General features: G+C 38.2%; 1 protein-coding gene across 1 annotated transcript; it reads left to right on the plus strand.

Moving 5' to 3' along the window:
* Positions 1–242: 242 nt before the first annotated feature.
* LOC106932516 (ovochymase-2) lies at positions 243–26,725 on the plus strand. The gene is given in 26 exon segments (XM_088006382.1): positions 243–448; positions 680–691; positions 2,632–2,750; positions 3,706–3,799; positions 5,226–5,366; positions 6,194–6,291; positions 7,526–7,652; positions 8,420–8,623; positions 11,098–11,313; positions 15,680–15,820; positions 17,097–17,342; positions 17,428–17,613; positions 18,521–18,630; positions 18,723–18,823; positions 19,292–19,569; positions 20,517–20,680; positions 20,759–20,942; positions 21,026–21,244; positions 22,237–22,371; positions 22,452–22,673; positions 22,751–22,933; positions 23,512–23,624; positions 24,142–24,236; positions 24,446–24,735; positions 25,194–25,354; positions 26,385–26,725. Coding segments are annotated over 26 exon segments (4,179 nt in total). The 5' UTR covers positions 243–297; the 3' UTR covers positions 26,574–26,725.
* Positions 26,726–27,618: the final 893 nt, after the last annotated feature.

Genomic DNA, 27,618 nt, shown 5'->3' on the forward strand with positions numbered 1-27,618 from the left:
TGAGTGTTGACTCTAATCTGCTCTGTCAGCCAGCTCTCTTGAAGGTGTTGAAATGACCCACAGATTGGACCACTTAGACCATCCACACTTATTACACTTCACTTCTGATACCGTTTGATTTATGGCTTGATTCCAATCTGTACATTCCCCAGCTGAGAGGCTCTAATACCACATGTGAGCAGGCTCAAGGTTCATGGCTGTGGTCAAAGTTCAGGTATGTTTCTCCTGGGATTGCTAATAAGCCGGTGAATTTGTGAAGAAGGCTCAGTCTGGTGCATCTCCGTCACTGCAAGAGAAATGGATGTGGAGAAGGGAAAACGTCGGTCCAGGGCACTGAGCAACCTGGAGAAAATGTTGATGTTTCTCTTCATAGCATTGGCAGTTGTTTGCATCGCCCTCATTGCCCTCTACTTCACAGACAAGCCTGATGCCCCTGATCAATCAGAAGGTGAGTATTTTATCATCTGAACATATGCTCATTTACACACAAGACAGTAGAGAAAAAACAAAAAGTTGTGGTGAAGCATTCAGATCTGAAAAAGCCAGAAACATGAGGATTTGACTTTGGGACAATTAGACAAGTTCTGCTGATTGCAAGAAAAGCAATATTGTCACAACCAGGGAGCGCAATGTTACATTAGCAGCTGCAGTAAAACGGCTAATAAACTTCATGCTTGAGAGACAAAAAAGGGCTTTGAAACCAAGTAAAACATTCATTTCTATGCAAAAGTGTCAAACTAATTTGTAGGTGATACTGCAACAAAGCAATAAAAAATGAAAGCTTAAAACAAAAGCAGAATGCATTAATCTACACTTGAATCAAATGCAGAAAAAGAAACAAGGATAAAACATTATATGAACACACATTCTTATACTTCACTGTAATTTGAAGGCAAAGGTTGGAGAAGACAAAGCCAAAGTAAAGAACTGAAAGAGTCAACCCTCTCGAACACGTCTGCTTCTCATTGCAGAAGATCACAACAGGACTAGAAAGTGCATAAGTTTTGGATCAGAACAATAGTGGTTCTGTTTTCCCGTTTGCTCAATTCTGATTTTTTTTTTTTTCGTAAAATCTAATTTTTCATTTATCTATTTTTTCGGGGTCATTCACACTTCCAAAATATATGCAACTTGTATGTAATCTCCGGTGTGAACTGCAAACGAACTAAAAATGTACGGCATGCACAGCAGATGGCGCAATAAACAACGTCACATATAGAGCAAGGTCAACGTTTTGCCAACCGTCATAAAAAAGAAGTGCTCAGTGTTTGCGGAAGTAAACGTGGATGCAAATGGTGGAGCATAGCTTACGATTCTGAAGTTGTTGTCCAACCGGAGTCATCACATCAACACCTTAATCCTTGTTATCGTCCGCCATGGTTGTTGTTTTTCTTCCCGCTTGTTTGTCGCATATCAATGACGTTCAGTTCGGATAAAAGCGACCAGGACATATAGACCGGATTTGCGTTTGAAAAGATCAGATTCGTATCGGATTTGGGACCACATATCATATCCATGCAACCTGGGTCGGATAAAAAAAAATCCGATCTGTGTTGTTTAGACTGACATGAAAAGATCAGATAAAGGTTGTATTAAGGCAAAAAAAAAAAAAAAAGAAAAAGAAAGAAAACGGATTTGGGCCACTTCTGGCTGCAGTGTGAACATAGCCAAAGTGTAATTTGCTGCACCACATCAGGGGTGAAGAACATGATGAGAGGAAACGGAACTGTTGCGTATACATTCTTAATCTACTTCAAAATAAGAGCATGAATAAACGTCTAACTACTTAAGAGTCGATAATCAAAACTTCCATACAAACGTTGATATTTACTCAACTGAAAGTGAAAGTTTAAGAAACAGCCAGGTAAATGAGTGCTTTAGCCTTTATTTGGAAAATGTTATCCAGGGGAAGGTAAGTGTGCTAAAGACTTTAAAAGTTAGCAAAAAAAATTAGCGCATTATCAAAAATTAGCGCATTATCATATTTTCACCACTGGCAACAGGTTTACCTGCTAGTAGGCGCTGTAATTTGTTGAATGAGTTTGCTTCAAACGTTTTGGATTTAGAGTAATGTCTAAATAAGATAGACAAATTAATTAGGTACTTATTTATGTGACAAAAGCCATGGCCAATCTTACAGCAACAAGCCACCTCCCAGTTTAGTTAATGTTAAACACAGATGTCATCCAGACTCCATGACAGAAGTAGATCACAGCTTATTATATAATCACCCAGGAAATCTCACTTTTTCTTTTGTTAATCTTAATATAATGGAGTATATTTTATCTATTTGTAACACTATTCTTCTTCAGCTGCAAAGTTATTTGTGCAGAAAATCAGCATTCTATTTTAACCCTTGTGTTTAAAAATAGGGTCCAAGCCACACCCATATCACTTGTATCAGTTGCCTCAGTCTTCGCACCCACAAGGGTTAACATGTCTGCTATATTTCAACAATTGAAATCAATAAAAATAAATGTTTGTAGCTCAGAGTAAAAATAGTCCTCTCAATGTAACATAATTCTAAAGCTTATAAATCAATGAAGCTGGAGCCATATTACTTCCTAAAGCTGCTCTGTGCTGCATTGCCAAACTTCAACATTTGTCTTTGATGTCCATGGCCTCACTCAGGGTGTGGAGGTCCGCTGGAGTTGACTGGTGAGTCGGGCACCTTCACCAGCTGGAACTACCCCAGCAGCTACGACAACGGCATAAGCTGCACATGGAGCATCACTGTGGACCCTGATAAGGTCAGAGCCACTCGTCTGAGAAAATCCAAAAGAAAAAATGTTGCAGCAATAAGTCAATTAATGATAAATGAAAATGAGCTCAATGATTGATCTCTTTTTTTTCTTTTCTCTCTCTCTTTCTACCAAAACTGGATGACAAAAGTCTTCAGGTTTTGGTCTCAACTAGACCTTTTCTTGAAGGATAATTGTCTTTACAGAGACTTCATAATACAATTTATTTAATGTTTCTGTTGTTTTGGATATTTAAAATGTCTTCCAGTTCCACTTAAATGTTCATTAGAATTTAAATTCGATTGATTTTTCAGAATGGGTTCTTGCATTGCTGCACCATTATTTTACTTGAAAATGGTCTAAAAAAATAACATTATTATTTATTGCAACAACTTCTGGGACAGTTTGTCATCCAACAAATACCATTTATTTATTTTAGCAGTCATTGCAGTTGTAAGCTGTAAAATCCCTGCATGGCTTAAACAAATCATTCAAACTCCAAATGGTAAAATGTGTTCAAACTTCAGACTGGCTGTAATCTCCGTTTAACCAGACTTCCATGTGTCTGGTTTCTGATCAACAAGGTTTTCATAACTTGCTGTTATGAAAACTGTGTAGTGTGAAGCCAAGCAGCAGAGGACAGCTGGTCCAAATGCAATGGCAGCATCATCAACAGATGGCTGCCTGGTCCGGTTCATCTTCCGCAGCAATCCTCTGCAGGCCCGCTGGACAAAATAAAATCCTTCATTCCCCGCTCTTCATCATCACTGCTTCCCTTTTGCTGTAGTGGCTCCTCCCTGTGTCTCTGTATTTCTCTATGTTTTCACCCTTAAACATAAATATTACTGTAAGAGGCATATTTTTTTCTCACATTTCCCACTGTCTGCTCACTCTGTCAGTAAACAGGTTTATCAGATGCAGAGAAATAAGGGGGAGGAAACAACTTTGCTTGTTTGTGCTGCAGGTGATTCATCTGTGGTTTGAGGAGTTTGCTTTGGAGAAGACTCAGCTCTGCACAGCAGATTTGGTCACACTGCGAGACGCACTGGGAACCATCGGTAAATATATAGCACAGGGTTACAGGGAAATTCTTTTTTAAATAAATTGGATTTTACATTCTTATTGTTAATCCAGTCTATTAAAAGTAAGGATGAAGGATCTACATAGCGAAATATACTGTTCACAAATTGCATATTTAGCTTCAAACTAAATGATTACATTGGAATTAAATATTTAGTTTGTAAACTGAACATTTAGCTCACAAATGTAGCTTCAATCTAAATATTAGCTTTCTAAAGAGATATTTATTTTGAACGTAAATATTTAATTAGCAAACTAATATCTAATTGTTTAGGTTCAAACTAAATTTTACACAAAATATTTAGTTTCTAAACTGAATATTTAGCTCACAAGCTAAAAATTTAGCTTCAACCTAAATATTAGCTTTTAAACTGAATATTTATTTTGAGACTAAATATTTAGTTACGAAGCCAAATATTCAGCCTCAAATGTTTTGATTACAACCTATGTAGTTTGGAGCTAAATATTTAGCTAGCAAGCTAAATAGATTGCCTCAACTAAATATTTAGCTTCAAACTAATTGGTAGCTTCCTGGCTAAATATTTAGTTTGAAAAATGGCAAATAAGCTTTTAGCTAATTATATTTAGTTTCTAAACTGAATATTTAGCTCACAAGCTAAAAATTTAGCTTCAACCTAAATATTAGCTTTTAAACTGAATATTTATTTTGAGACTAAATATTTAGTTACGAAGCCAAATATTCAGCCTCAAATGTTTTGATTACAACCTATGTAGTTTGGAGCTAAATATTTAGCTAGCAAGCTAAATAGATTGCCTCAACTAAATATTTAGCTTCAAACTAATTGGTAGCTTCCTGGCTAAATATTTAGTTTGAAAAATGGCAAAGAAGCTTTTAGCTAATTATATTTAGTTTCTAAACTGAATATTTAGCTCACAAACTAAAAATGTAACTTAAAATATAAGCTCCCTTGCTAAGTATTTATTTAAAACAAAAATATTTTTAGCAAACTAAGTAGCCTTAGCTAATTGTTTAGGTTCAAACAAAATATTAGCTTACAAACTAAATAGTAAGTTTGAAGCTAATTGTTCAGTTTGTCACCTAAATATTTAGCTTGCTAATTAAATATTTAGCTTGAAACGGTGACATTTATAAACAAATGAATTACATGGTGAAAACATAACTTTGAAAAGCCTAAATAACACAATATATTGCTGTTAATTTAATGTAAAAGCAGCGTCACATAGCAATCACATAACATTGAAAGATAATTTCTAATGACTGAAATTATAAGATCACCAAACATCTCAAATATTATTAATGATTTCTGTGATCAATAATAAGTTGAATGTTATCTGTTTAAATCAATGTAAAAACAATATTGTAAAGTAAAAAAAAGACACACACTTTCTCCATCTGCTGAATGTGTTGTGTCTTTTCTGCAGGTAAATACTGTGGCTACACCAAACCCAGGCCTTTGGTGACTCTTTCAAACCACCTGACTGTCTTCTTCGACACCAATGATAGGAAAACAGATCAAGGATTTAAAGCTCACTATAAAGCTGTGACTCCAGAGTTTGCGTCAGGTAAGTCAAGTTTTATTGCCGCTGCATTTATTCAGTGATTATAAAAAACAAAAAAAATCACACCTGAAGATGGTGGAGTTATGTCTGAGTGACGATCATAGAAAAAGCCTCATTTTGAACCATTTCTGTTATTTCTTAATAATAATTTTGGAATTACAATACATACAAAAATAAAAAAAATAAATATGTGGGGGTCCACTATATAACGAAACACTGTGTGATCAAAGTTCCTAGAAGAATAGTCTCTACATTTTGACTCTTTCTGAGTTCTGTGCAATGATTGGTATTTATTCAGATTAGTCTTTGTCTTGCTGGAATATTTCACATAGGCAATTTTAAAGGTGACAAATCTCCATGTTAATGAATGCTCTCTTGTCTTTCCAATTTAGATGAGTGGCTTACAGAAAAGGGCCTCTGTCATGTCATTTACCCCAGGAAAACAGGAAGTCTTAATAAAAAGTTACTTGGCTCACAAAAATACTTTTTTATCTATACCTAATAGGAATTGTCCCACTGCTAATTTAGTAGAGTGCTATCATTTCCTAATGTAAAATCTTTTCCCTAACCTATTAATGTACTGGCATTATACATTTTTTTCTTGAGGGATTATATTGCTGCAATAAAAGATTAATCTATTTTAAGGTCTTTAGCGCACCTTCACCAGAGGCTGTAAAGGTCTGGAGGCTGCTGTGTGACAGAGTGTGGGGTGAAAACTAGGGTCATTACGGCCAAATGGAGAAAAGGGTGGGGAACTGCATTAGGGGTTCGTACTGAGGCTGTCCTTGAGTTGTCAGCACAGCTCAAGCGTCCTTCATTCCTGTTACCAGAAATAGCCGGAGCCGGCGGTTTCCTCCAAGGTGATCAAGGGAATCTGATGACTCCAAGCTTCCCGGGGCAAAACTATCCAAATGGAGCGCTGTACCAGGTACAAACAGACTCAGCACACAGCCACAGCTTACACTGAACACAGACATGCTTTCTACATGAAGCACTCCAGGACGTCATTTGATGGCGTACATTTATAGTATATATATAATGTTACACTGAAAAAGAACAAATATTTAAAGTTGACCTATTGTGTTTTCGTGAACAGGGGAGGATTGGTCTATGGGGTTTACAAAACATGTGCATTACATTTTGTTTTGCACAAAATCATTCTTAGATCTTGAGATTTTAAACCTGTCAGACTGAGCTGTTTTAAGGTGTCTTGTCACTTTAAAACCAAATAAGTTGCTGCTGGTCACGCCCCCCAACTAAAAGTTACTACTCACACATTAAAATAGCTACAAACAGATGTGCAATTATACAACCATGTATCTTTGAAAAGCAGAAGTAGAGCCTCCTGCAGAACCAACAAGAATGCAGCAAGTGGTTTTTGAATAGTAAGCCAACAACAAAACACTTGTCCTTTCCAGCAGCCATTGTACAGTGCATACAGAGGTAGAACCAGCTGACCAAACTGCTGGAGCTCTGCTTGGGTTGCCAGGTAATGGGCGGTGCCTGCTAATTTATGATTTTACATTCCTGAGGTTTTTGAAACGGCTCATATTCCAGACACCACAAAAAACATTAACTTATTACCAAAACCGGCTGGATTGATTTTTTTTTTCCAAGCTCTGTTTTTAGAAGTAGTTGAGACTCAAATGAAAGTACACAAACGTGCAGAAATCCAGACTTTTTCAATCAGTAGGTCAGCTACACGATATAATAAAAAAAATGCACCCTTATCTAGAGAGAATGCTCCACATCCTCAAACATCCGAATGTCTAGTTCTTTTAGTAGGAATGAATGTATGAATCTAATTAAAGTAAATCAGAGCCAGTCGGGATCCAAGTCGTGCGGTGTTGCAGCAGTCACGCTGCAGGGCTGCAGCCTGACGGATCACCGTCTGTCCGAGCAGACGTGGAATCTCTAAAGGAATTATGTATGAGCTACAGTATGTTGAAAACGCTGCTCATGTTGATGCCATGCCATCAAAAAGAACCATGATGCCCATATCTGTTTTCTACATTCATTATTTAGCAGAATTTTTAAACCCATTTTTAACTCTGCAGTTTCAACTCGCACTTTATTTTCCAGCGTATTATTATTATCGATGAATATGAATATAATATGAATATTATTATCGTGTTTGCTTGTTTGTGTTTTGTTTGGATCAGTGGAGAATTACAGTGCCTGAGGGTGAGCGGGTCCGACTGACGTTTACCACCTTTGACCTCGTCCCGGATTTCTGTGGAGACTTTGTTCAGATTTATGACGGCCACAAGGCTGGATCTGCTTTAGTTGGTAAGTCATTGAGCAAATACAGAGGCACTGATCTGATATTAATATCTGTATCGGTTCCAAATTGAAAAAAAAATCTTCATCAGTGACAATTAGCTCGATCCATAAGGGCAGATCTATTCAGTCTAACGCTATGCTTCATGGTCTGAGTGACATCATGTGTTATTATTTATTTTACATTATATGTAGAATTCCTAATTGGACTTTCTGAACCATTTGAAAGGTTTGTTGGAGTTTATTTTACATGTTTGACCAAGGTAGTCAACCTATTACTTTATTACTTATTTTACATTGGCTGTTGCACAAAACTGCACTACCTGAACAAATTAAGGTTGTTTTTACATGTTTGACAAAGCTTGTGAAGCTATTGCTGTATTTTAGTGTGTTGCTCTGGTGTAGTTATCAGATTCAGAACATTTATGTCTCTGTTTAAAAAAATAAATGTTTTAAGTCAATTCAGTGCCATTTTTCTGTATCCGATGGTTATCAGCTGCTACTAAAAATTCAGTTAAAATTAAAAAATACTTTATTGATCACAAAGGGAAAATAAATTAAACCTTAGATATTGTTATTGGTATCGAAAGCGAAAAGAGTGGATCGGTGCATCCCTTGGAAGAAACAGGAAGAGCAACAAAAAGATTACTGTACAATGCACCTATCATATTCATTAAAAACAGTTTTTAAGGTTTAATGCGGTAGAACTGAGAGTCCACTTTAAACCCAATGAAATTACACATTTCTGTGAATCTAACACAAAGTTTTACCCTCAGGTAAATTCTGCGGTGGGACGGTGCCGAACCCAGTGGAGTCCACTAGCAACACAATGGTTGTCCGCTTTAAATCTGACAACAGCTTGACCTCTAAAGGATTCCAGGCAACGTTCACAAAGTCCAGTCTTCCGCCAGTTATCACTCCCACCACAACCAAGGCTCCGTCCACCACCACCACAAAAACTACTCCACCTCCCACGTCTGGTGAGTTTTCGCTCCAAATCTGGGTCACTCCTTTCATTCCCGTTCCTCCTGCTTTTGATAAAAACGTCGTCTCATTTTAGTCCTGTCCACTCAAAGCTGAATATAGTAGATATAAACTCATTCAGGAAAGTTATATTTATATTTAATGTCTTTATGCTGTGAGTGTGTGAAACTAAAGTCAAATTTCTTGTTTGTGGGAACAAACTTGGCCAGTAAAAGCCGATTCCTCCAATAATATTTAACCACTCAAACCCTTCAAGATGTCAGTTTTAGGTGAGGTTTAAACATTTTGATGTACTGCTCATTTTTTTGTTGTTTAATCCATGATCTGCAATGCGTTAGCATCACTGGCAGTGACACAGTCCCACAGGATAATGCTGCTACCATCGAGCTTCTGTTTGAGTTTCTGGTTTGAGTCAGGCTTGAACTTTTGATAGTTTCTGGTTCGCTTCTCCAGCAGGTTCAGTTCATCTGAGAGGGAGAATCCTGATTTTCCACCATAAGAGAAAATCTCCACCGGTAGTCGGAGTCACTGGTCATTTTCTGGTCTGGAATCTCTAAAGTTTGGCAACTAACTAATGAGCAGGAAAATAAGTTTTTTTCATTCCTGCAGGTCTCGTATGAAGTAGAAACTTTAGTTTCCATCTTTTTGGTGAAGGAAATTTGAAGACTTATTACATTTTAAATGACAGGAGAAGCAGGGGAACCCTGCACAGAGCTGGGGCGACTGGGCTCTGCATAACTCTGAGTTGCATTGACATGGTTTCTCTTTGCGGATGTCACTGTCAGTCTAACTTTTATATTTCCATTTTCTCTTTTTGGCATTCTCTCTTCTGATGAGTTTCTGATGTGTCGTTTCTCAGTGGTGCGCTTTTTTGTTGTTGCTAGAAATAGTTTTACTCTTAACAGATGCTGCGGCACGCTTCATAAGAGATGATGAGGTTTCGAAGCTAAACCGACTGAGACTATCTTAGAATAACAGCTGAGAATCATGCTTCGCCTTTTATGCTTGAAGCAGGAATAATTACAGAAGGCAGAATATGAATCCAGTGATCTAAAAGCTTTAATAGCTCGAGATAGTTTGTGAATTTTACATGCAATTTATTGTCAAATAACTGTTTCTATTCCCATGGAAAGTACTCCTATGTTAGTGTTTATGTTTTGTTTGTGGTGTTTTTCAGCGGTATTATTTTGTAGGCACCTTGTTTTTCTTTTTCTACAACTTTTTCGGTTTTTCCAGTAGAAAGTAGTCCTGCTTCAATGTTTGGAGGTGTTTCTTTCGGGGAAGAAAAAAGAAGTACTTTTCTGAATGACCTGAGTTGAATAAACATAAAGTAAAAAAAGTTCAACTCAATTCATTTTACTATCCTATTTGCAAAATTTCATAAAAATGTAATGTGATGCATGTGAGAAATCACACAGAACCTCTCAGCTGTGAGTAAAACAATGTGTACACATAACAAAAATAGCTCAAAGATTTTCTTCCATTAAAGAAACACTGCCAAACATAGAGGAACTGAAAAGGGAATAATTTCAATGGGAAAAGACAGAAAAAGTTACCAAAATCTGCTCAAAGCAATAGTTGCTGAGAACAGAGACACAGTTAAGTGGGAAAATACAAAGTGCATGCTTAAATAATAGCAAAAATAGCTCAATCAATGGTTTCTTCCATCAAAGAAACACTGCCAAACACAGAGGCATTGAAGAAGAAATACCTTACATGGGAATCTAAAGCAGTAGTTCTGTAGCTGCTTTTTCCCAGAATAGAGACTCAGTTAAACAGGAAAAACACTGAACCAGGAGTACTTTTTCTGAGAAACAGAAGAACAAGCTACCAATGCAGGTAATGGCAACCATGTGATTTCACACAAATAGACACTGAGCCAAGAGGAGTCACCATGGGAAAAGAAACAAACAAGTGTATTTATGGTTAAAGGAAGCAATTGCTTCATCAATAACTTAATTCAGAAAAATAGTACATCTGATCAAAGAAGCATTAAAACTGGATTCTCATTTATGGGGAAAAGAAACAAAATCTAATTCTGACCATACCAAGGTGGTAATGGCTTCTACTGCTATTATCACAGTTAATTTGATTAATCAAAATGCACTGTTTCCCAACTAGATAATGTGTTGCTGCACCGTACATGACTGCGTTGCTTCATGAGAGCCTTTCCAAGTAAAACCCAGCCTGAATCATTTCATAGCAACCACATAACGATGGAGGAACGGAGATTTCTCCTGAGCTCTATCTGTTCGTTTCCGCATCTTACTGTTGGCAGACAGATCGGTTTTCTCCAGGGGCCAATTAAAGTACAGTACAGTGAATCACTTCATGCTGCAGCTGTATCGAAGCAAGCCAGTTCTCCTCAACTGTGAATCAAAGGAAAAAAAGATCCTAATTAATAGAAATCAAAGTGAAAAAAACAACAATGTACTTAATGAGGCTCATGTGTTATGTGTGTGCACTGCAGGCAGTGGAGGGCCAGTAATCATTGAAGGACGGAAAGGAGTTATCCAGTCTGCAGGTTTCCCAAACTCATACCCGGCTCACTCCAATAACTCCTGGAAGATATCAGTGTCCAGAGGGTTCCTGGTTAAACTGCAGATCACAGACTTGGCGATCACTGGGGAGACCGGACAGTGCAAAGATGACAAGCTGATCATCTCAGACGACTACAGCATCCTGGGTGAGTGTTAGGGTCGTTGGGTTGTTTGGTCTTTTCATTATTCTGTGCTCCTTAGTTTGTTTCTTTGATTAGATCAGACTGGTTTAAGTTCAGTCCTACTAAGTGTTTCTAGTTATGCTTATTTATTGTCTCTAGCTATTCCTTGTTATTCTAGTTTAATTATGTTTCTTAGGTCTAGTTATTCTATAGTGTTATTTCCTAGTCTCTTCACCCTCACGGTGTTTTAGCCCTTCTCCTGCTCACACTCCTTGCTGGTTTCTCCTGTTTAATCCTGTTAAATCTCATCAACTCCCGTTATTTTCCTGCTGTGATTTTTTTTCCCCGTGGATTCCTGTTTTTGTTTTGGCTCTGGCTCCCTGTGTTCCCTGTGCTTTTTTGTAAGTTTTGTTCTTCATTTTTTCATTAAACATTCGACCTGAACCATGCTCCCAGCTCTTGACTGCATTTTGGTCCATCTACAAACTCACTGGTCATGACAGTGAGACATTAATCTGCTCTTACAAACCATTTATGATTATTCATTATAGTCATAGAGTGCACTGCAAAAACACAAAAACTTATCAAGTATATTTGGTCTAGTTTCTAGTAAATATGTTTGTACGCTTGAAATAAGTGAAAATACACATATGACATACATACATGAAATAAAGACATAAATACTTTTCTTTTCACTGTCTGACGTTAAATCATATCCAACTTTTCTTGTTTTACCTTAGTTAGAATTTCCCAATTATTTTTATTTGCTGATTTCCAGAAAACTTAGCAAGTACATTTTGTAGAGATTTCTTTGTAGTTTTCATTGAATTCAAAATACTACTCACCTTTGATCAGTATCAAAATAACTGTCTTTTAAACTGTATGACATTTTATGCAGTTGAAGTAAATATGTTGTTTGAACTGAAAAGTGGAAATATGTCAGTGAAACGAGACATTTTTCCCATATTATAACTTGTAAAATAGGATTAGAAGTTATAATATGGGGGAAACGTTCCACTGGCAGATTTCCACTTATCTGAAGTTTACTAAGATATTTGCACTTGAAACTAAAAATGCTTGGTAAGATCTTGTGTTTTTGCAGTACAAGACAAGAAAATCCAGTAGAACAAGACATTTTACCCATATTATTATTTAATTCGGAAAAAGGTCACATTGTTTCAAACCTACTACATATTCATCAAATATATTTGCTGAAGAGGTTACTTGTAAGTTAGTTTTGTTGTACTTAAAGTGTACTAAGATATTTCCATTAGAAACTAGACCAAAAAATACTTGGTAACATTTTGTGTTTTTGCAGTGTGAACTTTTAAAGAACATTTTGCACCTACATATTAGTTTGCTGGCAGACGTTAGACTCCTGTCACATGAAAGACGCTGATGTGCATCTGTTAATATACACCCTAAGTGTGTGTTTGGCACATCTTCTTCCAACCTTTCTGTTACCACTAAATTGCTAAATTGCTGCTTTTCCTGCTGTAAAACTGTTGATTAAGATCTTCCTTGCAAAGAGCCGCACCGTTATAAATTACCTCTCATTATTCATTTCACTGGCTGCAGTGAGGCTGATACAGCTTTATCTCTTGCTGAGTATTGGAGCACCGAGGCCCAGGCACACTCTCACTGTGCATTTCTCAGAGCTTATGTGCCAAAGCGAAAATAAGACAAAACAACACCTGTTTCTGGAAAACTCCAAATGAAAGAAATAAAAACAACACATGTTGTTTTACATGTAGGTAGTGATTTATCTCTTTCTTTTTTTGTCTTCACAGTTTGGAAATTGCTATATTTTATGTTTAAATTAGGGGTGTCAATGTTAATCTGAAAATTTTAATTCAGATTTGTCAAACTACCTTTTTAGACCTAGAAGCCTCTCGCACAGCAGTGCGTTATGAACAACAAACAACAACAAAAAGTGAAAGTTTTCTGTCACAGCAGAGAACAATAGTTTGAACATTTTCAACTTTGTCGTGTTGCATCGCTAGCCAGCGTGTACAAACTCAAAATTTCACATGCACAAATTGCACCAGTCACTTGGCCGGCTGACACCTCATTTCACAAGTTTCATAGGAAATTAATAGAGAGCAACATTTCTATAAAACAGTTTCCTTTTAACCTTCTTGAATATAAAAGCCTGGAAAACTAACAATCTTCAGACATGTTTGGTTTGAGATAATAAAACATTTTCTGAAAATGCGCATTCAGAGGCGGTTTTTGATGTGGGGTGCATAGGCAGTTACCCAGGGCGGCATCAGATAGGAGAGGGGAACCCAAGAAATAAAACGTATCTTATCTGTCAATTTCCCTTAGTTGCTGTTGCGTGCTGGGAGGCTACATTACCTGCTTTCTGCTGCAAAACAAAAACAACACATTTTAATTGGTTGGTGTTCAGCAAAAAGAGGGGCTTGCCCAAGGCACCATTCTTGCGAAAGTCACAATTGTGTGCATATTTTTATTTCAGGCTGACAAAGTTAGATATAGTGACTAACCACAACGCTAGAGTGTGACTAATCTGATGCAACTTACAGCACTAGTTTAAATCCAATTTAAGTTTAAATGTACGCAACAACAAAAAACGTATCACACACTAACATTTTGTTGGACGATTTATTTCCATCCAGTGTTGCAATTGATGCAGAGCTACTTATTGTATCAGTTGCGGTTAAATAACTCGTTGCCAGCTGGAAGACAGTTGTCCATGCAGTAACAATCCAATCGGAAGCTCATATCTCTCTGCTCAGTTAAATTCAAGTGCCAACTTTTTTTTGGCCAGGCAGTATATTTGATCGACAGCTTGATAATGGTGTTGGTAAAGGCTTCTGTAGCGTCAGGAAAGCTATGGTTACTAGCTGTGTTTCTACATGGAGGCTGGGCAGCAGACCTGTTTGCTGACCTGCACACACAAATAAACCTCCCTCAAGTTTTCTTGCAAGTCTCCCCCTTTTGTATATCAGTATTTTTTAGAGCTGAGAGTACAGATGGAAATAAGAGATTCCTGTGTTTTCGTAATGACGGGCTCAAAGGGTTTGAATGCAGCTGGATGAGCCAGCTGGTTGGTAGTTAACATTTTTCTGTCCAGATGGTGAAGTCGTGCATGTGCTGTGGAGAAGCCCACCTTACAGATTTTTCCTGTTTTTGCTCTATTGTCATTTTTGGATCATCATCTGATGAGTAAATACAAAATAAAGTTTTCAAATCACAAAAAAATAAATGCTTTTACTTCAAAGATTATTTATATAGCATATTTACGACAACCTCATCTGACCAATGAGACATCGGTCCACAGAATATCGTCTCAGAAATTTTGAGGATCACCAAGATGTTTTTGGTGAATATAACACTGATGTTTTTGTTTTTCTGTATCTGCATTAATTCTGACCTTGTAACTCTCCCATGAATGCCAACATTACCAGTCTTTCTTATTGTTGCATCATGAACTCTGACCTTAAGTGAGGCATGTGAGGCCTGCAGAGTTAGATGTTGTCCTGGGTTGTGTTATTATCTCCTGGATAATTAGCAGATGGGGTCTTACTGGCCATTCTTCAGATTCCTAAAGTCATAGAAATTGCTTTGTAACCCTTTCCAGAAAAATAAATGTTCAGTTTAATTAATTAATTTAGTATCAGTTCACAACAAATGTCTCATTTCAATCACATATAGATTCTAGTTGATCCTACTTATGAAACAATACAATAAGCTGAGTTCATTGTTCAAAGTAGTTTAAAAAGTTTATATCTAAAGATGTCAGTAGCTGCATTTCCATTACAAATATGCACAAAAAAGTGTTTCCATTGCAGTTTTGTGAAATAAACCAATTTCAGCATGGCAATAAAAACCACCTCATCGTTGCACCTCAACAAGAGCTTTTTCAAAACTGGTGTTTCCATTAAGAAAATTTATTTTTGAAATGTCAAAAAGCACAATTATATGGTCAATGGAAATGAAGCTGCTGCCTTTTTCTTTCTTATTCTTTAACCTCTTTAGGTTTATGCATGATATGATGTTTTTTGATATATTTTTTCTACTTCATGTTGTCATACAGTTTATCTTTAAATTATTTCTTAATTCTACATATATAATATAGAATTAAGTCTATTGTTTTATTGTTCAATATAAAAAATTTTACAGGTTAGGATTTCAGTCATCACAAAATAGAGTGCATACTCCATCAACAGCATGCACACGTAGCACAACACGTGCAATCAGGAGCCTTATCTTAATCAGTGGAGATTCTGCACCCAGATCATCTGATATCTACACACTGGTCACTTATCCTGTTTACCTGTTTACAGTTCCAAATCTTATCTGCTCAAAGGACCTTCGATCCACCACATGAACCTGTTTAATCCCTGCTCCTCTGCTTCGCTCTCAGGTACACACTGCGGCTACATCCTGCCCCCACTGGTGGTCAGCGCCAGTAACACAATCTCTGTCAGCTTCCAGTCGGACAGTCGCCTCACGGATCGAGGATTCTCTGCAGAGTTTGAGGCGGTGTATCCTGAAGACATCGCAGGTAGCATGGCAGAAACACCTTCACAGCTCAGGGAGGAAGTTGTTGAAGCATCTCAATGTCTCGTTAACCAGTCATAAATACATCCCTGTGCTGCTGCAGCTGCCTGAGCTCTGTGGAAACATGGGTCAAAGTACAGCGAAGGAATCAAGAACCAGATAAAACCTTTTAATCTTTTATCACAATGATTATCGTCATAAAGAGATATAAAATCCCACTTATTGCAGAGAGGTAGAACTGTATGTTGCTCTGGAACAACTCATCCACACAGACACAGGAGAACCAGCTTGACTTTAATACTCAAGCACCGTCCACATTCTTCACACTACTGAGCAGTAATGCCTGTTTTCTGACTGATTCTGCCTGTTACTTAAATAAACCAACAATATGAATTATAAGGTCCACTAAGTGGGGATTTATCACACTTTTTTATCATTTAAAAAAATTCAGATGATTAGAATCTGTGATTTATTCTTCATAAATTTGAATTAATATTAAAAAACAAAACTGACATTATTGGAAATGTTATTTTTACTTTTTTCTCCACAAATATCAGTAAATTGGAAAATATGATTAAAGTTACTGCACACAATGTAGTGATATAAATCACACTTCTTTAAGTCTCGTCCTGAAGAAGTCAGATTCAAATGAAAATGTTTTTCAAGGACAGTATTTGTGTTTGTGGCCCTATGAATACTAAAAATCCTAAAAAGATTGAATATTTTTTATCGTCATTTTTAATGTCACAACAATAGAAAATGTCGTGACAAAATTAGTCCATTCCGCCTCCGGCTGTAGGACTAGGTTTATAAACTAGTGTTAGCTCCAACTGAAAAACAACAGTTAAATTGGTTTACTGTAGGATTTTTCAGTTCCCAGATTGTATTTGCTTAGTTATGCTGTTTAAGTTTCCCTGTTTCTCAGCAGTGCAGGTGTTGTCTCCTGATTTTGATCATAATAACTGATTGTAGCAATCTTTATCTTGAGAAAAACAGTTTTGTTATCTTTAGATAAGATAAATACCTTATCCTCAACTACAGTGATAAAAAATTATTTCTGTGCATGACAGCTTCTGTAGCATTGCAACTGTTTTTGCAGAGTCAGACATTTTTAATTTGTATAATTTGATGAACTAAAGTGCAAAATTCTTGTTCTCAGTGCGTTTGCTTGAAAAATGTATTTCCTGCAGTAGACTTGTAGATAAGTGTATGTACTCAATGCCTTGCTTTAATACTTAATCTTTCCTCCATGTATCATACCATCCATCTCTGCTTTTTAGACATCCAGGGATGTGGCTTTTCCTCTGAAGAGGAAACTGGTGTTATCAAATCCCAGAACTGGCCGATGAACTACAAGGCCAACATGGAGTGCATGTGGAACATTGCTGTGCCTTTAGGGAAGAAAATCACTTTGACATTCACTCATTTTGACCTGGAAGCCAAAGACTTTATCACATCTCAGTGCTACGACAATGTGATGCTGTATGACATCAATGGCTTGACTAGCGCACTAAATCAAAAACATGGTAAGTTAGTCATTTACCCCCCTACCGTAATCACTAATAATTCAATTATGCAGCCAGTAGACTAATTATTTTTGGTTTCATTTAGGACCTTTATGTGGAACAACCCTGCCCAACAGCATCCAAACCAAAGGCAACAGGCTGCTGATCCGTTTTCACGCAGACATGTTTACTGAGGCCAAAGGTTTCAGAGCCTACTGGACTACAGATCCCAGTGTCCCTGCTCCCACTGAGCCACCTGCTGAAATAAACCCCTGGGACGACATCCCCATAGGTAGCCTATCTGTGTCAGCATAAAGCTATTAACTATATTAAAGAGGAAAACTCAAAGCTACACTGATCAGAACTGTAACTTTGGGGGAAAGTAACTTAAAAGTGAAAGAAAAATACGTTATTAGTCTGGAAAAGTAACCAGAATGTTGTGAAGCATAACCTTTATGTTTCTGTAACAGTAGTTTATAAGTTATATAAATGCAACATATAATTTAGCTTCAGTTTAGGAAAGCATGCTGCAGACTGTAAGAATGAAAAGGCTTTTTTCATTAATACATTCCTCCTACTGATGTGTTTGCTTAGTATCAGTATCTCTGATGTCCAATTATAAGTTTCCATACTCAACATGAGGTCCAGTTCAGTACAACAGAAATGAGTTTGGGCGAACGCCGAGTCCCTGGCCTCCCAGATGAACGGTCAAACACGGTTATTTTGGATGCTGAGAACAGCGTGAGGTGACCGGCTGCTTCACTTCCCTTCCTTTGCTGGTTGTCACCTTATTTCCATTCTTCATCCAGGGATGAGCCCCAGGTGGCTGCAGCCACTGACAAAGCAATTTCTTAAACAGAGTTTGATAGATGGACAGCGCTGTTTTTATAGGATTTCATTTTCCTGCCAAGCTCAGACAGAGTTTCCTTATTAGCAAGGTTGCAGAAGGGAGCAGAAAAAATAATTTGCTGTCTGAGCGACCAAAATGAATGTACAATTTTAATTTGCATTTTGACAGAAATTATCTTTCCCCAGCAAGTTGTAGTGGAGGCGTGTTTTTTGAAGCGGCAATGTCAGCCGTGTGTAACTGCAAAAATAATTTTGGAAAACATGCATCAGTGCAAAACAGAGGTTTATCTGTCAGCAGCAGATTTCTGCTCTTTCTTCTGCCCGTACTCAAACACAAACATCTCTTGTAGACTGGCCCGAAACGTGCGGGAAGCCGGCCGTTCCTCCTTCTGTCGCGTCGCGCATTGTGAATGGAGAGGAAGCTGTAGCGCACTCCTGACCCTGGCAGGTGTCCATGCAGGTGGGAATGTTCAGAGTTTACAGGAGCGGCTGCGGTTTCTGGACTGAGGCAGTTTTCATCTCTCTGCTTGTTTTTTGGTGCGTTTCTTTCAGGTCTGGCCTTCCAGTCAGCCTGAGCCCAAGTTTTTTCACACCTGTGGTGGGACTCTGATTCATAAAAACTGGGTGCTAACAGCGGCTCACTGCTTCATAAGGTGAATACAAGAAAAAATAGTCTCCTAAATGCAAAGTGAACTTGTCTTATTATAGAGTCAAAGCCAACATTTTTCCCGTGTTATCAGTGAAACGTGTGCCAGTTGAACAAATACTTTTTCATCAGTATTTATAAGTTATTGACTAAAAACAAGCTCCCATATCATGCTGAAAAGTTACTCATGAGCTATTATTGTCGTATTTAAAGTGCATTAAGATATTTGCACTAGAATCTAGACCAAACATACTTGGTAAGATATTTGCAGTGTATTTATGTTGTTGAACACTTTGACTAGAGCTACTGTGGTGAGCACAGAAACCACACTGACTGGTTGTTGTTAAGAAGTTATTTAGCTCTTGAATTTCAGCTTTTTCAATAACCTGTAAAAAAGTTCAAGAGGTGTGAAAACTTTGCAAGGCTCTGCAGCTTAATAAAATAAAGTCTAACCCTCAATTAATTCATCCCCCAGATATGCAGATGAGCTGCAGCGCTGGCGTATGTGCCTCGGCAAACACAACCTGACCACCGCAGAGCCAAGTGAACGCTGCATCAGCATCTCTGGCATCTATCGCCACGAGGGCTTCCAGTATCCCACAGTTCCCACTGTGGAGTTTGACATTGCGCTGGTGAGGCTGGTTGAGGACGCCGCTCCCACAGATCAGATTTCCTTCGCTTGCCTTCCCTCTGAGGAGGAAATCCTTCCTGAAGGAAAGAAGTGCTACGCCACAGGCTGGGGGGACGAGACAGGTGCTGTTTCTTCTTCATGTTCAGCAAAGCTAGTCTGTCACTTTTTCATTTTCAAACCAGTTTACAGGGTTAAACTGCCGCTTGATCCTCTGGGTTGCCAGATCAAAAAACACAAAGCAAACAAACAAAACAGCCCAAATCTCAACCTCTAACCTAAATTCACGTTGTTTTGGTTGGCTGACCAGAACCAGATGCCATGAGACTTTTAGTTTATTTTTTATCACCTGGATTTCTATGATACAATGCTACTATAACACTTAATTAAAAAACGACAATTGATTCTACACGGCAAAAAACACAAAATCTTTAGTATTTTTGGTCTTGTTTCCTGTGCAAATATCTCAGTACATTTGAAATAAAGCAAAAGTAACAAGTAACGTTTCAGAAATATTAGGAACTTGTTTAAGTCAATAGTTACTTATTTTGATTAAAAAAGTCCCAGTTGTAAGAGAAACAATCTGCCAGTGGAAATAATGCTTTTTCATCAATATTAAGGAATTATTGACTTAAAACAAATTCCTTTTTCTTGCTGATTTTTTGTTTTCAAGTTAGATTTATCTTATTTCAAGTGTATTTGCAGTAGAAACTACACCAAAAATACTTCATAAGATATTTCAGAATAAAGGAACTAATAAAATGAGCACAAGAATACTGTATTTTTTAAAAAAATGTTCCAGTTTTTTGCTTTCCTGTCACACAATCAGAAATATTTTCCCTGCGATCATTTCCTAAAAACCAGCCAAATGTTTTGAAAAGCAGCCCAAACATTGATACCCAACTTTAGCTGTTTATTTCAACCCAACAAGCCCAGTTGCGTGGAAACCAGCCCAATCTGGCAACACTGACCCTCCAGAACAGCCTGTCTCAAAGTTTTCATGCCACCTGCTGGACAGGAGGGGAAATACTGATCAAAATGCTGAATAAATTGCTTTTATGCGTTTAATCAGGTGATTCGGTGAATCCTAAAGCTTCAGAGACGCTCAACCAGGTGGCCCTTCCTGTTGTCCCGTATGACACCTGTAAACGGATGGATTACTGGTGGTTCCAGGTGAAGACCTCCATGATCTGCTGCGGATACACACTGCCTGACGAGCTGCAGTCTGTCTGTCAGGTAAAACAACCACAGAAGCTGAAACAAAATTACATTCTGTGAAGAATGTGTTTCATTCTGGGTTTGTAACTTTGGCAGGGAGACTCTGGGGGTCCACTGGTTTGCCAGGACACACCTGGTGGTCCCTGGGAGGTTCATGGTATCACCAGCTTCGGTCCTATTGGATGCATAATGGACAAAAAGCCCTCCGTGTTCACCCGCTCCTCAGCCTACCTTCCTTGGATCTCAAATGTCATCCGCAGGGAGCTCTACAATGAGCACAGTATGAATCTATTTGCCTGAAATTACCCACTTTGTCTAGAAAATGAGTGCGCCCATTATTCACCTGGTGGTTTTTCTGTGCAGCATCAGGTTGTGGAGGGCCGAAGGATTTGTCCGGCGCAGGCGGCACAGTGTCGTCGATGAGTTACCCCGCCGCCTACAGCAACAACGCCCGCTGCCAGTGGAACATCGAGGCGCCTGCAGGGAAACTGGTGCACCTCCACTTCGCCGGTTTCTCCCTGGAGGAGAGTCAGCTGTGCTTGAACGACAAAGTCAGCCTCACAGACACCGTGGAAAGTCTGGGTATGTGAAAGTCTGCCGCAGCCTGTTATTTTCAGCAAAAACATGTCAGTCAGGTGACAAAGTGTTGCTCCGGCGAAAGATTGACATTTTTGACGTCCTTCTTCTTGCTCGAATGTTTTCTGACTCGCAAAACAAAACCCGTCCATAAAAAACAGAGCAAGAGCAAAATATTTAAATATCCAAAGGAATGAATCCACAAAATAAACAACAAATACTTATGATTTCTTATGAATATGTCTGAAGTAAATGCTTCATAATTTGTAGAACTGTAAAGCTAGAGTTACAAATAATGATTTAAACAAATGAAATACATTATTTTATCTATTAAGGGATCATACAAAGCTTCTTGCACACGATAAGATTAACAACACTTGGGGAAAAAAAAAAAAAAAACGCGTCTTGGCCTGAAATGTTGAAGGTCTTAGCATCGGTTGTGCTAGAATGTTTTCAGAAAACCCATTAACAAACTGTTAAAATATTAATAAGCAGCTATATCTGCATTTGATAAGTACTTTTTAAAATTAAATAATGTCCCTCCAAGATTGTGATTGTTTTTCAGGTTTTTTGCAATCAAAATCACTGATTTTGTGGAGCTTCTTTAGAAATATATGCGAGACATTTTGCAATATTTGCGCTTATGCACGGCAGTAAATGTCACATTTTGTTACTCGTCACTTAACATGAAGTAAAGCTGAGGCAGCAGCATAGTAGAGGTATGAAATACCGCCATCTACAGGTGTGAAGTAGCATCACTTAACCCTCATCGTTTCTGCCATTTTTGAGGAAAATTTGCAGTAAATCCATAATTATGCATTAGCACAAAAAAGGTGAGGATCTGTTGATTTTGTGTGAATATCAATTGCGAAAAACTGAAGGGACTGGTTGGTGTAATTTGATAGCATTCAGATAAAAACTGCTTTGATTTGATTGATAAAATAATATTTAATCACTCAACTGATAGCTGAAGAATTTCTTCTTCTTGTTTCCAACAGGCACCTACTGCAGTCATGTTCCCCCTGCAGATCTGGTGAGTGATGGAAATAAACTTCAGATCAGCTTCTCCACTAACGACAAGGTGGTCGACTCTGGTTTCACTGTGACCTGGAAGGCGGTGGACCCTACAGAGGGTGAGACGGGGAGTGAACCTGGTGGAACGAGACACAACATAGGCAGCTGTCGCATGACGTGTAGTTTCATTCTGCTGCAGCTCCGTGTGGAGGACGTTTCAGCAGCAACCAGGGGGAAATCACCTCTCCAAACTGGCCCAGCGACTACAACGCGCAGAGCGCCTGCACATGGCACATCAACGTTCCCTCGGCAGAAAGCATTCACGTGGCCTTCACTGACTTTGAGCTGCAAGCCGTTAACATGTTTGGAAACTGTGTGGACTACGTGGAGATCTTTAATGGAGAAACCATGGCATCACTTGGTTTGTTGCCATCACACAGATTCAATATTTGTTCAGTTAATTCTTTAGTAACCTTGTTTTCTTTTTCTGCCATCCAGGTCGGTTCTGCGGCTTCGCCCCGCCATCCCCCTTCACCGTCCCCGGCAACACAGCGGTCATCCGCTTTTTGAGTGATGGTGCAGATCAGCAGAAAGGTTTCCGAGGTTACTGGACCACTGACGCTAGTGTTGTTCCGACTTTACCTCCTCCTCCTCCAAACCCCTGGGACAACATCACTATCAGTGAGTGGAAGCAGCTAAACTAGCTGCTGCTAACTCTCCTCTGAGGTTCTTAATGCTGCTGCAAATAGACGACAAGTTATTCTACAGTCCTGATCTTCAGAGGTGGGAAAGGTACCCAAAAATTTACTCTAGTAAGATTAGCACTATGTCACCATATTTGTACTGTTTTTCCTGTTTTAAGTCAAAAAACCTTTTTATATATAGACTTCAAACAAGCTTATTTATCTTTTTGAAAGGCTATTTTTAAGTTATTTTTTATCTTATTTTAAATGCACAATTCAAATTCAACAATGCTTTATTGATCCCAGTAGGAAATTATATGTTGTTTCTCACATTAATTCAAATTTTCAAGGGGTTATTGTAGATAGTAATGGCTGTTGGCTGTAGCAGTCTGTATTACAGCACATTTGAAGAAGCCTCTGACTAAAGACACTCTGCTTTCCGAAGACAATCTAAATAAGTTAATTTAGACACAAATTCTTGGTAAGATTTTGTGTTTTTGCAGTATAAACTCTTAGACTGCATTCTTAGTCCTGGATTACAGCATAAAGTTTACGTTTCAAACTTTCTGCACTCAGATTGGCCAGAAGATTGTGGAAATCCAGCAGTGAAACCTAAAACGCCGACTCAGCGCGTCGTCAACGGGGAGGAGGCCGTCCCCCACTCCTGGCCTTGGCAGGTCTCAATGCAGGTGCAAAAACCTTCTGCTTTCCCTCCTTCCTCTTATAAAGTAATTACAAAAAATACTTTTTAGGACTTTTTGCACTTTTGTTTCCACGATTATTTTTGCTTCACCACTTAGAAAAACTCAAAGTAGTCTGTTCATCTTCAGCCAGCAGTCATGTCATTTCTAATTAGGAACTGAGAATTTCTGGTCGTAAAACACTAGAAACTAACAATAAAAATTGCAGCAAAAAGTTCCTTTAATGAGAGCAAAGCTTGGACAGAGCTATCAAGATCTGACAGCTCAGCAACTTTGGTTCTTCTTTAAGTCCCTCAGTCATTTGCGCAATATTTCAAAGTCCAGCTACTGATAATGATAATAATCTCATAATACTATAAACTTTTCTCCTAATATTATGACTTATAATAATTAAAAATAATCTTTTAGCCTTTCCCTCATGCTTTGACGTAGGTGTGTCCTCTCTGACTGGAAATGAAAAAATGTTCTGAATTTAAAATAATGTTTTGTTTTCTTGTTTCTGAAGGCGACTCTCTTGCCTCCCATCCCTTACCTGCACAACTGTGGAGGCTCTTTGATTCATGAGGAATGGATCCTTACTGCTGCTCACTGTTTTATGTTGTCAGTATCTTACACAATAAATACACTTTTTTATTGTATTATCCACACCCTATTATCAACACATTTGTTTAGTTGTCTAATCTGCATCTTTGACATTCAAGCAGTTGTTTTTGACACTAAGCGCTCTCTAAAAAAAAATCTGCTTTCTATCAAATCGTGTTTAATCGATTACTGTATTGAAACATATTTATGCTCCATGTGCTCTTCAGCCCTCTGAACAAGCCGTCTTTGCACCGCATGTGTTTGGGAAAACACCACATGAACTCCTCCATGGACGTCCCCTCGGTGGAGAAGTGCCTCCAGGTGGACAAGATTATCCGACACGAGGGCTTCGTGTACGAACAGGATCCCTCTGACATCACCTACGACATCGCCCTGGTGCATCTGAGCGAGCCCGTCAACATGACGAGGGAAATCAGCCCCGTTTGTCTGCCGAAGCCCGGAGCCGTGATGCCGGCGGGGACGCCGTGCTTCGTCACAGGATGGGGAGACGAGAAAGGTAGACATATTTTGGTGTTGAGCATTTTTAATACAAAGATTTCCTTTATAATAAAATAAGATTCTTGGTTTTGCACATTAAATTGTTCTGTTGAACCACAACAATTTAATTTGTGTATTAAGTATTTTTATTTATATTTGACAGCTTATTTAAAACTTTTTTAGCTTATATCTCTTATTTCTGTATTTTGTAGTTTCTTTGATGACTTTAAAGAAGCTCCTATATTTTGTTGAAAAATTACTTGTCTTATTTCCATTGTACTAAGACATTTGCACTAGAAACTGGACCAAGAACACTTGCTAAGACTTTATTATTTTCCAGTATGAGGGTTTTAAGAGCCTTGCAGTTTATTCCATGCAGGAGGAGCAGCAGCCTATAACTCCTATGTTCCAGTACAAAATATTGGAACAAGCCTTGGTGATAGAACCTGAAACATCTGAAACATTTTGGTTTCTCAGGTAACTTGTTCCCTGTCGTGGCTAAGTCGTTGAACCAAGCAGCTCTTCCAGTTATTGACTTCCAGACCTGCAGCAAACCTTCGTACTGGTGGGACACGCTTCGGCCCTCCATGATCTGCGCCGGCTACGAATCCCCCGACGAGCTGAAATCTGCCTGCCAGGTTCGCACACAACCACACACTGAAAACAAACCCAGGACAGTTTAGGCCAGGGGTTCGCAAACTTTTCCACGCCTTGGTTCCCAAAGCAGCATTAGCTTCTTGCTGGGAAATCCCTTTGCAAACCCACAAACGATGTAGCGTGCTTTACATGCTACAAAGCATGTCACTTTGAGAATAATCTCAGGAATTTTATACAAAAAACAACTTTGAAATTTCTCAGTGTCAAAAGTTGAATTTTTCTGATTTTTGATCATGCAGATATTTCACATTTTTTTCTATAAATTTTTTAAAATTATTTTCACAATACCTGAGTTTTTTAGCAAATTTTTGACAACGTTTGAAATTTCCATCTTTTTTCAAAAAATAACTGAGATAAATATCACAAATTCTGAGGTTTTTTATAACTAATTTTCAACTGTTCAAGCTCTGAAATTTCAAGTTTTTTTTCCTTTAAACATTTTCTAAGCCTAATCTCAAAATGAAGAGGTTTTTTGGCACAAATGTACTCCTCCATCTTTTTTCTACAATGACCCTAGTGTGCTATTAAATAAAAAGGGATCATATGAAATTCTTTATATTTACTTTTTTAAACCATTTTCCATATATCTTTCTGAGACCTTCGTAGCGCCCCCTTGTGGCCACCCTTAAAGCCCACTTTGAAAAACTCAAATGATTTCCTTTTTAAGTCCTCGAAGGTTACATAAGTGTGTTGTTGTCACGTAGCTGGGTCGTCTTTTCATTCCTCAATCAGCCGGCTGTTTTGTTTGCGGTCGCTCAACCTTGATTAGAAATCACCGCTGCCCAGATTGCAGCTATAATTGGACAAAAAGCACATTTGGGCACTGTTTATTTGCCATAATGACCAACCACGCTCTGCGACAATTAGAGTCTCAGTTACAGGAAGCACTGAACAGGTCAATAAAACCTCAGTCAGGTTATTAATAAACCGTTCGCCCCAAATTCAAGGACACAGAATTGAGTCGTCGTCTCGTCTGAACGTCATCAGAAGTGTTTGTTCTTCTGCCTGCAGGGCGACTCGGGCGGTCCGTTTGCCTGCTCCGTCGCTGGGACCTGGGAGGTGCATGGTGTGGTCAGCTTCGGACCGCAGGGCTGCATCAAAGACAAGAAGCCGTCGGTGTTCACCCGAGTGTCGGCCTTCAGCCACTGGATCGAGGACAGCATCCGGAAGTTCATGTACGAAAACAACAAGGCGATATGAAATCTGCAGAGATCAGGACGAAATGCTTTCAGGGTTCAGAGTTGTGTTTTATTGCCTTAAATACATAAAAGTAGGAGTAGAGAATATTTAATACCGTCTGTATTTGTTTACAATCACATTTATGTTCAAATAAAATTTAATATATTTACAAATTTGTGTTTATATTTCAATTTCCTGTTTAGTTGTGCCACTCAATTTTTAAAATGTTACAATATTTTTGTTATACTTTGAGGAGAAAGTCAAATTTTCATCATCATCTGGGTGAAATTACTGCTTTTAAAAAGATGGGAACTTACCTGATGATGGATTAATCAGAAAATTATTTATCAAGTAATCCAAAAATAATGAGCCACTGTTTACTATGGTGATTCAATTCAAATAAAAGTTATTTTTATTCCCAAAGCCTTTTTTTTTTTTTTCAAAACTGTCACTTCTTTTAACGTTTGTATTATTTTGCCTGCTGTTATCTTCTCTATAATACAATTCTTGGTTGAATTAAATTATTTTAGAGAATACACACATTTTTCTAATCAATACACAGGTTTTGTTTGAATTGGTTTCTTCATAGCTGTTATTAAATTATAACAGAAAATAAGGAAAAAGATGTGCTGAACAGTAATAAATGGTCATAATTTAAAAAAACGTGAAAAGTTAGGATTTTTTTTTACTCAATTTCCAAATTATAAATCTACAAACCTTGTTTGAAAGCTTTTAAAAATCATAAACATCAATATTTACAGCTACAGTCCCTAAAAAACCTCTGAATTTAGTTTCTTTTTTTACATAATATTTTAGTAATGAACTGATTTTATCCCAGCGGTCAGTCTTCCTCTCCTCCCTGTTATCATCCTCTATCTTCCCAGCCTCATTTCCTTGCAGAGGGAGTCTGCAGGACGTGTTCATGTTTGGGATTTTATCCCGAGTCACATGAGCGCCTCAGTGAGCCAATGGGAGAGCTCGGCTCGGGTTTCAGCATGGGAGAGCAGAGGGGAATAAAGAGAGAGGAAGAGGGACTAATCTGTGCCTCATGGGGCTGAACGGCGCT

This window comes from Poecilia mexicana, unplaced genomic scaffold (genome assembly GCF_051168715.1).
Source record: "Poecilia mexicana isolate PSO_F unplaced genomic scaffold, ASM5116871v1 scaffold_1, whole genome shotgun sequence".
NCBI lineage: Eukaryota > Metazoa > Chordata > Actinopteri > Cyprinodontiformes > Poeciliidae > Poecilia > Poecilia mexicana.